The sequence below is a fragment of the Mustela nivalis genome (genome assembly GCF_964662115.1).
Source record: "Mustela nivalis genome assembly, chromosome: 3".
NCBI classification, from domain to species: domain Eukaryota; kingdom Metazoa; phylum Chordata; class Mammalia; order Carnivora; family Mustelidae; genus Mustela; species Mustela nivalis.
In genome coordinates this window covers 79,784,496-79,799,990 of record NC_139022.1, presented here as the reverse complement: position 1 = coordinate 79,799,990, position 15,495 = coordinate 79,784,496, and the positions used below count along the sequence as shown (strand labels likewise).

General features: G+C 41.6%; 1 protein-coding gene and 1 pseudogene across 6 annotated transcripts in view; one reads left to right on the top strand and one right to left on the bottom strand.

Annotated features, from left to right (window-relative positions):
- The window catches only part of POC5 (POC5 centriolar protein), a 34,759-nt gene extending 27,922 nt beyond the window's left edge, over positions 1 to 6,837 (bottom strand). For 4 of the 5 annotated variants that reach the window (XR_014310361.1, XR_014310362.1, XM_082725849.1 and 1 more), the window contains exons 1-3: positions 6,745 to 6,837; positions 5,458 to 5,503; positions 2,894 to 2,989 (exon numbers count right to left, since the gene is read on the bottom strand). Coding sequence is in view for 3 of the 5 variants with exons in the window: in XM_082725849.1 (XP_082581975.1) it covers positions 2,894 to 2,977 (84 nt within the window). In the remaining 2 variants the exon portion in view is untranslated. Of the gene's footprint in view, positions 1 to 2,408; positions 2,483 to 2,893; positions 2,990 to 5,457; positions 5,504 to 6,744 lie in introns of those variants that run through there. The other variant, XM_082725851.1, reaches the window with a different exon arrangement.
- On the top strand, positions 6,522 to 13,541 carry LOC309860928 (phosphoserine phosphatase pseudogene; annotated as a pseudogene). Its single transcript has 3 exons — positions 6,522 to 6,661; positions 12,397 to 12,545; positions 13,010 to 13,541. The product of its transcript is annotated as a phosphoserine phosphatase pseudogene (transcript).
- The last annotated feature ends 1,954 nt before the right edge of the window (positions 13,542 to 15,495 follow it).

Genomic DNA, 15,495 nt, shown 5'->3' with positions numbered 1-15,495 from the left:
CCAACAAGTAAACCTACCCAGATTGCTTCCAGTGATAGGACCTTAGTACACAGATTCCTTCAGTATGTCAATTTAGCAATGGTGACACAAAGGTAACCTAGAGTAGGTGCCTGAAGCCAATCAGCAGCTCCAAGGCAGAAGAGCCCTCCCTCCAAGGCAGCTCCTTGCAGGTGGGCAGAGACACGGTTAGCCAAATGTCTGCTTTTCGGAAACCTAGTTTGAAGATGTTCCTCCCAAAGACTCCACAATAGGACAATCTAGGGATGAAAAGGAGTTGGATCGTGGCTTTCCGACAGCCACGATCCAAAAACAGCCACTCAGCAACAACCCTGAGTCTCTTTTCACAGCATGGAAAGAGTATAAGGGAAATATTGGAAGAGAACAAATACTGAAGATAAAAAGAGAACATGAATGCAAACCTGTTCCACTCTAGCTGCTGACACCTTCAGGGCACATGAGAAAGGAGTGATAAAAAATAGAGGAGACAAAGTGTAGACCTTATGCAAATATTCCTTAGGTTTAAATAAAATTAGAATTTCCTAACACAGATACTTAGCTATTTCTTTACCCAAATCAGAAAAGTATACCTGTGAAGTAAAAAATATAGTGGAACTTAGTCTCTATTCACAAGGGGTTGGTCATAATGTAACAAATATTCCTACTAAAAGGAGTCATTTCTAAGAGTCTTATGCACAGACCCAGAGAATATCTTTGTATTATAAAACTGGGGGGAAGGTTTTCAAGAATGTTAAATGTTATTATTCTAAAGGATTATTTTGTATTAATTTTTCTCCGTAAGAAGTTGTTTAGCTCAGATAGAGAACTATCATCTTATTAGTCATAACTGTTTTATTATTTGGATTCACCTTCAGTTTGAAGATAACCAATGGTCAAAGCTACCTCTTTGAAGGGTCCTAGTCAATACCTGAAGTGAATTAAGTGAATTCTGTCTAGTATTTTATATATATATATATATAAAATATGTAAATATATAAAAATATTTTATTTATTTATTTGACAGAGAGAGAGAGAGAGATATCACAAGTAGGCAGAGAAGCAGGCAGAGAGGGAGGGGGATGCAGGCTCCGGCTGAGCAAAGAGCTCTATGTGGGGCTCAATCTCAGGACCCTGAGATCGTAACCTGAGCTGAAGGCAGAGGCTTAACCCACTGAGCTAGCCAGGCACCCCGTAATGGGTTATTTTTTATTTAAGCATCAAAATTAATCAATATTGGGCACCAGGGTGGCTCATTCGTTAAGCCTCTGCCTTTAGATCAGGTCCTGATCCCAGGGTTCTGGGCTTAAGCCCTGCTTCGGCCTTCCTGCTCAGCGGAGAGCCTGCTTCTCCCTCTTCTCCTGTTTGTGTTCCCTCTCTTGCTGTATCTCTCTCTGTCAAATAAATAAATAAAATCTTTAAAAAATAAAAATAAATAAATCAATATTGTCTTTCTACTCTGGAGATTTATTCTTTTGATGTACAGCTTTGTCTCCTGACAAAATGACAACCTGGGAACTCACAAAGTGTTTACATTTTTTAAAAGGTTTATAATATCTGGGTTTTTTTCCCCCACCAACAACAAGCTATTCTTAGTCATTAGCTGAGTGTCCTACAATTCAACTCAATTCTGACACTATCCACTGCAGATAGCAGCAGATTCCACAGAGTAAGGCCTCAGTGCCATAAGACTTCACCTCCCCCAATCTCAGACACTAGTAGCAAGCCCAAGCCTTCCTGGAGCTCAGGAAGGTCTAAAAGTTCCAACTCTCTAAACATGTGGTTGGCTCCTCAGCAACCAGGGGGGTGCAAAAGTCACCTTGTAGTGTAACACATTTATCACTCTCATTATTTAAGAAATTTCAAAGGTTTTTGACATTGTGTGCCAAAAATAGGGATGAGGACCAAAATGTATTTATTATAAATCGTAATATCAAAAGTATAAATGAGTTAATCAATTCTTTTCTAAAGGAAGTCTGGAAAAGTTAGAGATAAAAACTTCAGGAAAGCACTCTTACCTTAAAAGACAGTACTAGGTAGAAGTACATCCAAACAGAAGGCAAGGATGAAACATGTACCTAACAATTCCAGACTACTTTTACCCTAATAAAAAGTCACAGCTATTTTTTCAATAGCTTCCAATTTCTAAATCTGTAATTTCAATTAAAGGAACACATATGTTTCATAAAATATCTTCTTAAAACTTTTCTCATATTACAGTGTCAAAAACAACTTACTCTATTGAAGCATAAACATAACATCCAGTTTTCCCCTTGTAACTGATAGAACTATAAAATTCAAGCTATGTATCAGCTCTCACACTTAAAAATCTACTCTAGAAATCTGAATCCACATTTCCAATAATAAATAAACATTTAGAAATAAATGTAAAAGAGTTCATTAAAAAACCACACCATTTATCTGTCACCATCCAGGTCCCACGCAGCAGAATGTGCTGAACGTTGTAGCAACAGGGATTAGAACCTCGAGTAGAACACGAAGGAATCTAAGTCCCCAGAACTCTGGGTGGTTTGATATTATACTAATTTGCATTAAAGTGAAAGCAGCATTCAGAACAGAGACTTATACTGAGAAAACCTTCAGAAAAAAGTTTCTTGAGATTTCCAGCTTCTCTCATTGTGCTGTTTGAATCTTTTGCATGAAAAGTGAAGAGTTCATGACTATTTTCTGAAAGGTTCAAACAATGTAAGGTATGTGTGTCCCAAAGTCTGTGAATTCTTGACATCTGATATTATTATAATTTGTTATACACTATATATAAAACATAATTATAAATGTAAATGGCATGAATAAGGGAAAAATGTATTCCTAGTTTTCCCTCATATTGTCCCTTGTTTAAAATAGAGAAGTCACGACAAATTTAGACACGTCTTCCTACCTGAAGATCTGAAGAGACAGAACTGCCCCGCTCAGAGTCATTCTGTAAAACGGGAAGTGAGCCTTTCTCCTCATCTGATGACATTCTACACAAACACTACAACATAATAGAAAATCACTTGATATTTAAACTAAAATAACATGTTCTCTACATATACACACATCCTATCCTGTAAATAATAATCCCGTGAAATGTTAAAATCACTCAACATATTGAGCACCCACAAATAATTTTAAAAAAAAAGTAAAAGACTCAATTCCCAACAGCAGTGAGTTTTTAATATAGTCAAGAAGATGACACAAATCTATGAAAGGTTAAAGAGAAATGGGAGCTTGTCAGACATATCCACAATGGGGTCTGCTGAGAATAGATAGCGATCATTGTACTTTTTTTTTAAAGATTTTATTATGTATTTGAGAGGGAGAGTTAACAAGAGAGAGTACATGAGGTGGGGCGGCGGGGGGTGGGAGGAACAGAAAGAGAAGCAAGAGCTTCGTGACTCCTTGCAGAGCAGGGAGCTGGATGCAGGGCTCGATCCTGGGACCCTGGGATCATGACCTGAGATGAAGGCAGATGGTTAACCAACTGAGCCACCCAGTGTCCAATGATCAACGTTCTTGAGCAATGTGTGGCAATCTGTGTGCTGTATGTTTTCCTGTAAGATAACTGTGCAAATGCTTTGCTTGAGAAACTTAAAACATTTGGGAATATTTTAAGAAAAGCAAGACTGTACAGAACAATAGATTCCTACATGCCACAGAAAAATTGTTAAAAGCCCTAACCAAAAAAAATAAAATTTCTGGTAAACAAATTATTTAAAGGACAAGTAGTGAGGCAGCTGGGAGGCTCAGTTGGTTAAGTGTCTGAATCTTGATTTGGAGTCAGGTCATGATCTTGAGGTCCTGGGACTGAGACCCATGTTGGGCTCTGCGCTCAGCGTGGAGTCTCCTTGGGATTCTCTCTCCCTCTTTTCCCCCCTACTCTCCCTGTTCGTTTGGGTTCTCTCTCTAAAATAAATAAATAAATCTTAAAAAAAAAAACATAAAGGACAAGTAGTGACTATTCAAACTATCTGAACACAGTTATACGGAAGACAATGGTGAGGAATGTAAGATGAAAAGTCCTGTTCTCATGGATTATAATCTGTAGAGACAGCCAGACATACATAAAATACAAATGATTAACCAAAAAAAAAGAAAAAAAAAAAAAAGCTAGTACACCAAAACAACAGAGAGGTACAAAGAAGGGAGGAAAGAGTAGCTATTTTTCATGGGGTAGGATCATGATGGTGAAGAAGTGGAATGGAAAGAGAGTAGGTTTTCATGGAAAAGATGAACCAGGTATTGAGATCTAACAGATTAAAGCTGTGAGGATGTGCTAGGCATTCGAGCAGCAGAAGCAGACACAGAGACATGGGCGTGTATGCCAGGAACATAAGTGGTTTGTAAGGCTGAAGCAAAGACTGCAGAACAAGACTTGGCAAAGCATTGAACAGGCAAGGAAAGGGGCAGCCAGAACATGGAAGATCATGATCATGTCAGGTCAAAAAAATGTGTTTTTTACCTTAGAGAGGTAACTGCAATGTTTTAAACAAGTGATGACATGATTAGGCTTGTATTGTAATGTCGGCAGCTTCCAGATTTCTGGTTTGGTAATCAGACAGATAATAGTGCCACTCTCCAAGGCAAGAAATGTAGGAAGGTAAGCAGGTTGGACAGAGGACAATGGGTTCAGTATCAGAGGAGTTGGGTGTGAGGCATCTGAGACAGGAAGTGTAGCTTTAGATATGCAGGATATGGCCCCAACCATTACACTATACACCAGAGACTGCCATTCATAAGGGCTACAATGTGAATGGTGCTTTCTGGAGTTAAGCAGTAAGGGAGCTCTGTCCTGGAGGTACAGGGTAGAGATCAAGTTTGAGGAATCATCAGCATAATGGGAAATACTGAACATGGGAGAGGATAAGATCACGTATAAAAAGGAGTGTCAGAAAGAGTTCTTATTCTGAGGTCCATACACCCAAATTATATGCAGTATTTTTAGAATAAATGCATGTGTATTTTTCTAGTAAGAGGATCCTTAGCTTTTTTAAAAAAAATATTTTATTTATTTGTCAGAAAGAGAGAGAGAAAGCACAAGCATGGGAAGCAGCAAATAGAGAGAGAAGCAGGATTCCCACTGAGCAAGGAGCCTGATGTGGCACTTGATCCTAGCACCCTGGGATCATGACCTGAGCCAAAGGCAGCCGCTTAACTGACCGAGCCACCCAGGTGTCCTGAGGATCCTTAGCTTCTAATATGTGTTCAGAGGGGTCTATAACCCTAACAAAGTTGAAGGCCTACTACAGTAGTGGAAGGAGATTAAAAACTAGAAACACTAACATTTAGTGTTTCTAATTCAGCTCTTCCAAGAGAAGAGCCAGACAGAAAAGGAAGTCAGAGTGGTAGAATTATCAGAAAGAAAAGCATCATAAAAACTTGGGGAAGGGAATGCTTAGTCAGATGCCAAAGAAAGATGAAAACTGGGGTCTCCTGAATACTGCAGTAAGAAGTTGCATTTACCTGAACAATTTCAGTGGAAGGTGAAACAGGTCTCAATCACAGCAGCCTGAAAAATAAATGAAATAAGAAAATTCAAGTAGAAAAGTCAGATACGGGGAAAAGTACAATATTAGAAAGGAAACATGGGCTGGGATTCGTTCATGAAAACTTAACTTTATTCATTATTACTGTGTACACACCTGGTAAGTAAACTAAGTCGCAGCATGGCTGTCTTTAGTTAAGCCAATTAGGGAGGATAAAATAAGCACACACACACGCCCAGCAAGGAAGGGCTGCTTTATGGACGTCAAATCCACCACCCCGGTAACCTGGTTAATTTCTATATTCATTCACTTCTTTCAGGATGTATTCGCATGCCCTATAGACAGCAGGAGTGGAGGTGGGCTGGTGCCGATTATTCAATAAAGAAATAAGTTGAAAAGTTGGGTCAGAATTCAAAAAGAGTCTCTGAATAGACACTGCAGCCACAAAACAACTACTGTATTTTTGGAAAATAGGACATTAGGCCTTCCATCCGCCCTGCTTTGATGCCAGCAAGGTACGACAGTTTCTTTGAAACTCTACAACCGCAGCATTTTCTTACTGTTTCTAGGTTCAGAAAGGAGAAAAATGCAGCTTGCTTTAATGGGTGGCAGATGTGAATCAGTTCACTAAATTTCCAATCTTTTCTAACCCAAGATACTAGAAACCACGAGATAAGAAGTTCTGGGTACTTCTCGATTGCCAGAGAAATCAAAGTACGTCTTGGTAAATACCTGGCTGCTAAGGAAAGAGGGGTCCAGGAATTCAAATGTAACCCCAAGAGACAGGAAGAGTGAATTAATGTGCAAGCTGGCAGCAGGGTGACGTCCCCGCGCTCTTCACCCATCTTAGCTGCAGTAGAGGAGATACGCCAGCCCCGCCCCACGTAAGGGACTAGAAGCAGAGGACACCAGGTGTGAAATTCTGGAAGGGCTGGAAGTTCTCTTCGATTACCTTCTTTCCCACCGTGGTTTGAATCACACTTTTTAAAAAAGCGTTAGCCATGGTTACTTTCCCCCTTACGTTTTAAATGACCGGAACCTATGGCGATAGGAACCGCTAAACTTCAAGTACCCCTCACTCCTGTCCTCTGTTCCCGGACCCCTCGGAGGGGGAAACGTCTACACCTTGCGACCCGCAGAAGAGCACAGAGCCCACGTCTCGGGGAAGACGCCACCGGCTCGTACTGAGTCCTGGGAGCGGAAACCGGAGCCGAGGCACTTTCAACCCCACTCCACTCCCTCCGTCGGGGGCGCCGCTACCCACCGTCGCGGCTCTCCACAAACCCAGACGCCTGCCTCCCCTTCTCGCCGCGTCGTAGCCGAAACAACAGCGGTAAACTGGCTCCCTTGGCAGCGACCTGACAGTTTCAAACTGCAGAGAGGAATAAAAGACGGCCCTGTGCATTGGCCCCGAACTTCAGCAACCTGGGATTTGATTGGTCCCAGACTTGGGGGCGGGGCTCTGGACCGCTGTGAGGGGAGACGCCGGCATTAGGTTACTTAGGAAGAGCCGTGCTACCGGCGCAGGCGTGTAACGAGGGGGCGGGCTCTTAGGGAGCCCTGCCCTGCTTCTGAGAGCTAAGCACTGCGCGTGCTCAGTTTTCGACTGCGGCTGCGACTGAGGCGGCTATGGGAGTGGTTAGAGGATGGCAAGCTGGGCTCAAGTCAGCCAGGGCGGCATGTTGTCAATTTTCGATAGTACCCGAGGCCAGTGTGTGTGGTCCTCGTGCATAAGAATCATCTGCGTCCATAATGTCCTGCAACAGAATCACTTGGAGGTGCTTTTTCTGACTCCCCCCCCCCGCCCCCGCCTTGATTCCTTCCGTCTTACAGCCAGGGAATCTGAGTTTTTTTTTTTCTTTTTAAGATTTTATTTATTTATTTGACAGAGAGAAATCACAAGTAGATGGAGAGGCAGGCAGAGAGAAAGAGAGGGAAGCAGGCTCCCTGCTGAGCAGAGAGCCGGGTGTGGGACTGGATCCTAGGACCCTGAGATCATGACCTGAGCCGAAGACAGTGGCTTAACCCACTGAGCCACACAGGCGCCCCGGAATCTGAGTTTTTAACAAAGACTACCATTGATTTCGATGCAGGGTTCAGCGGACCATGATTTAAGAAACTGCTGGACTAGGTTTTACTAATAACCTCAAGGTTGTCAAATTGCAAGTCGGCCCCTTCTGGCGAAGTGATTATGAACCCCGTAATAATCAGGTCATAATTATATCCTGGCTCTATCGCCTATTAGGTCACCTTGGATAATGCTACCCACATAATAGGGCTGTAGGAAGATTAAATGAGTAAATATATCTAAAATACCTACCACACAATATCAGAACTACTAGTCTTTCAACTTGTATTAGCAACAGATGTGGTTAAAGGTATCTTAATGATGAGGGAGCAGGAGGCTGGCTGAGGACAAAGCAAGAGCTGGCGCCTTGCACCCCCCCCCCCTTCATCCGCTCCCCTCCATATGTGTAGCATTCCTCAGGCACCCCTGACTGCCATAAAATGATAAATAGTTAACTTGCTGAGATCACAATCCTGCAAGACAGGCGTCTCCCTTGGTTTGCAAATGTCCTTGAGATTACAACAAAGAAGTTACCTTATCAATAGCCCAATTTCCAAAGACACAGAACTCAGTTCCTCAAGCCCTAATGTCACCCTCCCCTCCATAAAAAACCGAAGGAGGCGGAGGTAGAAGGAAAAGTAAATAAAGTTAAATTTCTTCTAAACCTAAATCTCATTAACAAGGATGCTTGATAGCAGGAACGTAACATTCCACCAGACTTCCAATTGTCTTTACTTGATAGCAACTAAGCCTTCAATATCCTGATAGTATTCTTTGCCCCAACAGCCCTTCTGAACACCCCTTTGTCCTCACCTACCCAACTCCTGTGTATATAACCAACCGCTCCTCACAACCCGGGGCAGCCGCATCTCCGCCTGCCCACGGGCCCTGTCCCTGTGCTCTAATAAATCACCTTTTGCACCAACGACGTCTTAAGAATTCTTTCTTTAGTCATCGGCTCCGAACCTCCTCACCCCACCAAACCTGACTTAGGTTCTGGGACTTCATCATTAGGATCCAGGATGCAAAGGATGCACCTCAATCTGGAGATCAAATAATGAGATCTGGGTGAGTTTTCAGACTCCCTTTGTTACCTGGAGGGCGAGGTATCTGGATTTTTTTTTTTTATTTGTTTGTTTCTGTAGATAAAAATGGCAAAACCTGGGTCTCATCTTCCTACCTGTTGGTAGAACAAGACCTCTACCAATGAGGAAGAGCAGGCAGTTTCTCTGGCACAAGCTATGCTTGTGTTCCAACCCCAGGCCCTTCTATACCATGGTTATTATAAACAGAACACATTCCTACTAATGCGTATGAATTCATAACTGGTTGAGATTGGTGTTTTTTAATTGAATTGCCACCTGGTGATTGCATACACTGTGATCATTACTGATGCACTTATCCTTTTGCTCTCCCGCAAAGAGCTCCATGTTGCTCTTCTTTGTCTTCTCTCTTTTAGGGGATAGATTTTGTAGAAAACCATTGGTTAAGACATCTCTATTCTTCTGTGAAGCTACAGAGAAAGAGACCAAACCTAATCTGGATGTTATGAATTTGAAACTCATTCTTTTCCTAAGCTTCTTAGAGAAGGGAGAGGAGGGAGTTGGAGAGAGAGAATCAAGCACCCACAAACTCACAGTAATTAAGTTGCCAGCTTGAACCCTCCATAATTATTCATTCAAGAACATTTATTTAACATTCATCATATGAAAAATGTTTTGTTGGTGCTAGGAATACAGTGGTAAACAAAATATACACAGTCTGCCCTCATGGAATTGGGAACCCACACATGTGAATAAAAAATTATGAGTTATGTTTGAAGAGAGGGGAAATCAAGAAATGGCTATTTGAGAACATACATTTAAGCTGAGACCTGAGGATGAACGAGTAAAGACCTTATTTTATCTAATAAATATACATGTGTTACTATGTTCTGGGCACTCTACTCATTAACTCATTTAATCCTCAGATTTTCTCTTTAATATAGATGTTATACCCATCCTTGTTTTACAAATATGAAAACTGAAGTTCAGAGAATTTATGTGACTTGCCTAGGATCACACAGCCAATAAGAACAGAACTGGTGTTCCAATCGAGGTAGTCCGGACTCTAAAGTCCATGTTTTTAATCACTCAGTATGTTCTGTTGAGAACAACCTGGTAGTTATGGATTGAATGGTGTCCTTCAAAAAAGATATTCAAGTCCTAATCCCTAGTATTTGTGAATATGATCTTACTTAGAAATAGGGTCTCTGCAAATGTAATCAAGTTAAAATGAGGTTGTTCTGGATTGGGGGAGGGTCTAGTGTCCAAAAGCTAGTGTCTTTATAGGAGAAAGAGATACATGGAAGAAGATGGAGGTGTTACTGAGAATCAGTTGGAAAAGAAAGTTCAGTTCTGTTTTATTTTATTTTTTAAAAAGATTTTATTTATTTATTTGAAAGAGAGAAAGGGAGAACACATGAGGGGGAGCAGCAGAGGCAGAGGGAAAAGCAGGCTCCCCACTGAGCAGGGGATCATGACCTGAGCTGAAGGCAGACACTTAACCGACTGAACTATGATGCTCAAGAAAAGTTCAGTTTCAGATATGCTGTCTGAAATGCCTAGAAATGCAAAACTACTGTCCATTAGGCCATTTAACATACATGTCTCAAGCTCAGAAGAGACCAGGACTCAGAGAAATAAACTGGAGTGGCTTTGCATAAACATCTGTAGAGGACTTCAGAATGACTCTACTTCTTCATCTCTCCCATATCAATGTCCTTTACCATGCCCTCTCATTAATGGCCGTTGGGATGTTAAAAAACATGATGGAAGCCAAGGCTTTGAAGACACTTGTGTGATTGGCTTGGCTTTATTCTTGCCCTCTTTTATGATCATGGGAACATCCCTAGCCTAGTCAGTTGGAGATGAAAGACAAGTATATTAGACTTGATGGGCCTGGTCATCCCAGTGGAGGTCTTCTGAGATCAATCTATAGCCAGGGGACACCCAGACAGTACTTAAGTGCAGTCAAAGATGGCGGGAGCACCAGGCCAGTTTGCAGAGTGTTGAGCTCAATGAACATTGACTGCTGAAAGGCACTGTGTTTTGGGTGGTGTGTTATGTAGATTTACCCTGTAAGAGATAACGGATAAGATGCAGTTTAAAGCTGAGGACCTAGATGAGAGAGCCTTGGGGGGTGGGCAGGGAATGGGGAGAGGAAGGTGAACAGAAAAGAAGGTTCAGAATGGAACCCTGGAGTCAGCTAAAGTTTAGGAATTGGTATCAGTGGAGGAGCAACAAAGGAGACCAAGAAGGAGGGGCCAGAGAAGTGGGAGGAGAACCTGGAGAGGCTTCAGTAAAATGGCAGTGAACTGACTGATGAGTTTGACAATATGGAGGCGTTTCCATGGGCCCTAAACTCTGAACCTCTGCTCTAATAATCTTTCATCTTTTAATCATCACCATTTTAGATTCGGCCATTGTTGAGTTTGGCTTGCATTGCTTCTATAGTTGCATGTCTTTGTATCTTTTTTCTACAATTTACCCTTCATAATAGCGACAAATTATCTTCTTAAAAGAACATTGCATTGTATGTCTTCTTCCTCTAAAATCTTCTGTGGTGTTATATGGCTTTTGAAGCCCTCCTAAACTTGGAAGATCTAGGCTAGAGTCTTTAAATTGTTCGTGTACGAGGTGTACAACTTTAGGAAAGCTTTATATCTTTCATGAGCCCAAGCCTTGTTTTTTTAAAGTTGAGAAAATAATAGAACCTCTCAAAACTAAATCTGAACCTGAACCTGAACCTGAATCAACTATCTACCTATGAAAATTATTCCCTCTTGAAGCTGGGGAGATGTCCGCCTGGTTAGATTACATGTGCCGGTCTACTTTTCAGTTAAGTGAGGCAATAGAATATGTCTGGAAGTGAAATGTACTACTCCCTGAACTGGTTTTTAAGACTTTAGTTATGTTTTTTCTGAGCCTTCTGCTTCCCCACTGTGTTGAATGATCATGTGGAATAAAACTCCTTTGCCAGTTCTGTAATATTAAAAAAAACATGTTTTTTCCCTTAAAGTCACTGTATTTTGGGGTCAGTCTATTACAGCCATCACTCTAATATCACTTCTAGGTGGGTATAGATGGATATATGATGCTGTTGAGAGGTAACATATGTGAGATTATTTAGAAATTTTTTTAAAGTGAGGCAAAATCACCATAGGGTTTTAATTCATAACCTTTTCCAAGAAGTCAGCAGGAAGCTTTTCTGGCTCTCGTTACCTGTTGGGAACACTTAGTATTTGTGGTGGCAGGAGTTGAAATCCATGTCATTTTTGCTAGACCTGGTTTAGGAGATTGATTTGAAACTCGTTTCTTTTTCAGGTCATCCCTAATTCATCTAAAAGGGCTTCTGTCTCCTTACCCTATGATTTGTTTAGCTGGACATTCCTCAACCTGAGAATCTTTAACACTAATGACTTGTCCTAGGGTAGCAACTGTAATTTAGCCCATCACTGTGATTTTATGGAGAAAAAGCAATAAGGTCTAGAAAGAAATAGATTTGTTTTTCTTTAGTGCAAATCTGGGTCCACTCCCTGGCCCTTTTATTGCAGAAGGGTGTTCATTTCTTAGCTTCCTCATCAGCCTTCTTTTCTTCCTAATTACTTAACGATTCATCCTGGACCCTCTCCATTAGCATCCTCTCGCCATGTAAAATCTTCCCTACCCTTAAGATTTCTTTTTCTGGGGTAAAACCATCTAGGTCTAACTGCAAGAGGCAGGATTAATTCGTTTTTCAGAGAACAAGGTTAGTGAGTCCCACTGATGTTTTGAGTGCTACACAGATGCTTTATTCTTGGGTCTTTAGGGGTTCTGAGATGGGTTTGCAAATCAGGGTAATTCAGCCCAGTGATAAGAATCTATGCCAGTGGAGTCTAGGATTGCACATGCAAAAGCTACCAGAAGCCACTGCACTTATCAACAGATTTCATATGATTGTCAGTAAAAGCTCTGCAGGTCTGCACGGGTCACCTCTCTTGGGATTCTGGGACTGAACCTCAGAGCCAGCCATGGGCCCCCTGCAATCTGGGGGTTACAGCTGCAGAAGCCCAGGAGGTGGGAGGTGGGAGGTGGAAGGTGAGAGGTGGTGGGGGGAGGGTGGGGAGGAGCCCAGGAAGGAGCAGCAGCCCGGGCTCCTGCTCTTGCCCAACCCACAAAATCTCTCATGAAGAAGTTTGTAGTCAGAACTTGACACTACATTTTTAGTCAGGAAAGAAGCAGGAAGAGAAGAGTGTCATCTCCTAGGAATCCAGCCCTGGAGAAACAAGGAAAATTCTTCCAGGGATGGTCTCCCTTTCAGAGTGAGGAAAGAGGAAACCTTTCTGTCCAGCTGATGAAGTGTGTGTTGATGTGGCTAGCACAATCCTCAGAGAAGATGGAATTGGTAAGCTAGCCAAATTCTGTGGAATGACAACGGTGAGCTGTGGGTGGGGCAGTGCCTTTCATAGGGGCCCTCACAGAACTCTTAGCTCCCATCTGGCGCTCCCGGCAGCAGGTGTGAGGCTCATAGTATACACCCCCGCACACCCCAACACCTGACTCAGGGCACAAGAGAGCTAGTAGGTTGCCTGCAAGAGCGAAATGTTCAGGTTTTCCTCTTATCTAGTGGCTTTACAAGGATCGTAGAGCATGTTGCTTCAAAGTTCAGTATCGCATAGACCAACATATTTGCCAGTAGGCTGAACTTCTACTTTGATGGTGAATAAGCAGGTTTTGATGAGGCAGCCAACAGCCAAATCTGGTGGGAAAAGAAAAGTTCTTAAACTTGTGAAGGAAAAATCTCATTCGAAGGAAATAGTTATGATTGGAGATGGAGCCACAGACATAGAAGCCTTTCTTACTGCTGATGTTTCCATTACATTTAGAGGAAATGTGATCAGACAACAAGTAAGAGATAAAACTGAATGGTACATCACTGATTTTGTGGAGCTTTTGGGAGAACTTGAAAAATAATATCAATTTTCATACAGTTCTTAACAATTTTAAGGTTAATTTTTTTTAAAGATTTTATTTATTTATTTGACAGACAGAGATTACAAGTAGGCAGGGAGGCAGGCAGAGAGAGAGAGGAGGAAGCAGGCTCCCTGCTGAGCAGAGAGCCCCATGTGGGGCTCGATCCCAGGACCCTGGGAACATAACCTGAGCTGAAGGCAGAGGCTTTAACCCACTGAGCCACCCAGGTGCCCCTAAGGTTAATTTTTAAAAGCTATACAGTTTGAGGGATGTCTGGCTGGCTAGTTGGTAGAGCATGTAACTTGTGATCTTAGGGTCATGAGTTCAAGCCCCATGTTGGATGTGGAGCCTACTTAAAATTAAAAAAAAAATTTTTTTTAAAGTTATACAGTTTGATACTGTTCACTTACAAGTACCTGTTATAACTTAATAGGTAGATTTGGTACTGTTTTTCTCTACTTCCAAGTAAACTATGGAAAATTGCTTTTTTTAACTGCAGTCCCTATATTGTTATGACAATTAATTATCTGGAGAGTTTTATAATCTGAATTCTTTATTTATTCTCCTAGTTGTATTTTATTTGAAGCATTTTAAAAGTAGATAGTAACTTAAACACTTTCACTCTTGAGAATATAGGTTAAACAGCTTTTAGTGAACATTGGTTTTCCCTTTGGTAGGTAAATAAAAGTGTATCCATGTAGCAGGAAAAAAAAAAAAAAGAACCTATGCAATTCTAAATTATGCCCCCACTTCCTTCATTCCTTTCTTTTTTATCTTTTCTCTTTTTTCAATGGAGGGAAGGGAAGAGAAGCTAGATCCAGCATTTGAAAGCAGATTTGGAACGCTGTGGTAGAACTTGTTTCATCTCCTTGATGGTACCTTTTGTGTAGATTTTTTTTCTTTTTTTTTTTTTTTTCCTGTTTCAGTTTGTGAGGAATTATGCCAATCATTCCACCTCCCATCTATGGACACGTTCCAAAGTTCAGTTGTAAATGTATTGTTTGTAAGTTGAATTGCATCTTTCTGTAGAAAAATGAAAATATTGTAACTCCAAGATCAGTTCAGTTATGATTCTATGATGGGGCTGAAATGTCATTCACAAGCAGTAACATAAAGTAGAAAATAATACCGTCACCATACTAGTGAGTTTGATAAGGAGGAGAAATAATAGGGAATGAACAAGATTTTATTGTGTGTTTATCTTGAATGCTGATGAAAAGGACGTGGTTATAGGAGTGGGTTGTGTGGTGCACCCAGCGGGGGCTAGTGAAAGTGTAATGAACACAGGGAATTGATGGGGTAATGACAGGAGATGAGTAGACACTCAAGGTTAGCGTGAAACCCATCTATGTGAGTGTGCCTGCCGATCTCACACAGGTTCACAACGTAAGTTGAAATGTTGGTCTCACTTTATACAGTCTGTGTCTGGGTCTTAATGGGTCTCCCATTTCCAAATTTGTTGGAAGATTGGTGAAAGGAGATTGGGATTCCCAGATCATAGCCTCCATTGTGTTGCTTACTACTCGGGGTCTGTCTTTGGTCTGATATTAATTCCCAATATTTATCTCCCTCCATCCCATTGGGTCTTCTGAGTCCCTTGTTTGCATCAAAATTACGTGAATGGTTTACTAAAAACCCAGGTTTCTGGGCTCTACCCTCAGGATTTCTGATTAAGCACTCTTAATCAGAAGAGTTGGGATGGAACCCAAGAATTTGTATTTCAAACAAGTCCCCAGGTGATACTGACTCTGTTCCTGGGGCCACACTTTACCCTAGGTCAATCCAGGTCCTCCTCTGGATTGTGAGCAGCATTCTTTCTGGCTCCAAGCTTCAGCCTTCTCCACCCGGTCACAATCAGACATCTCTAAGGCTCTGCTCAGGACCTTCCAAGCTTCCTATCTAGTGCTCTGGACGTTGAAGACCGTTTCTTTCCTAAGTCCTGAGGATACCGTTC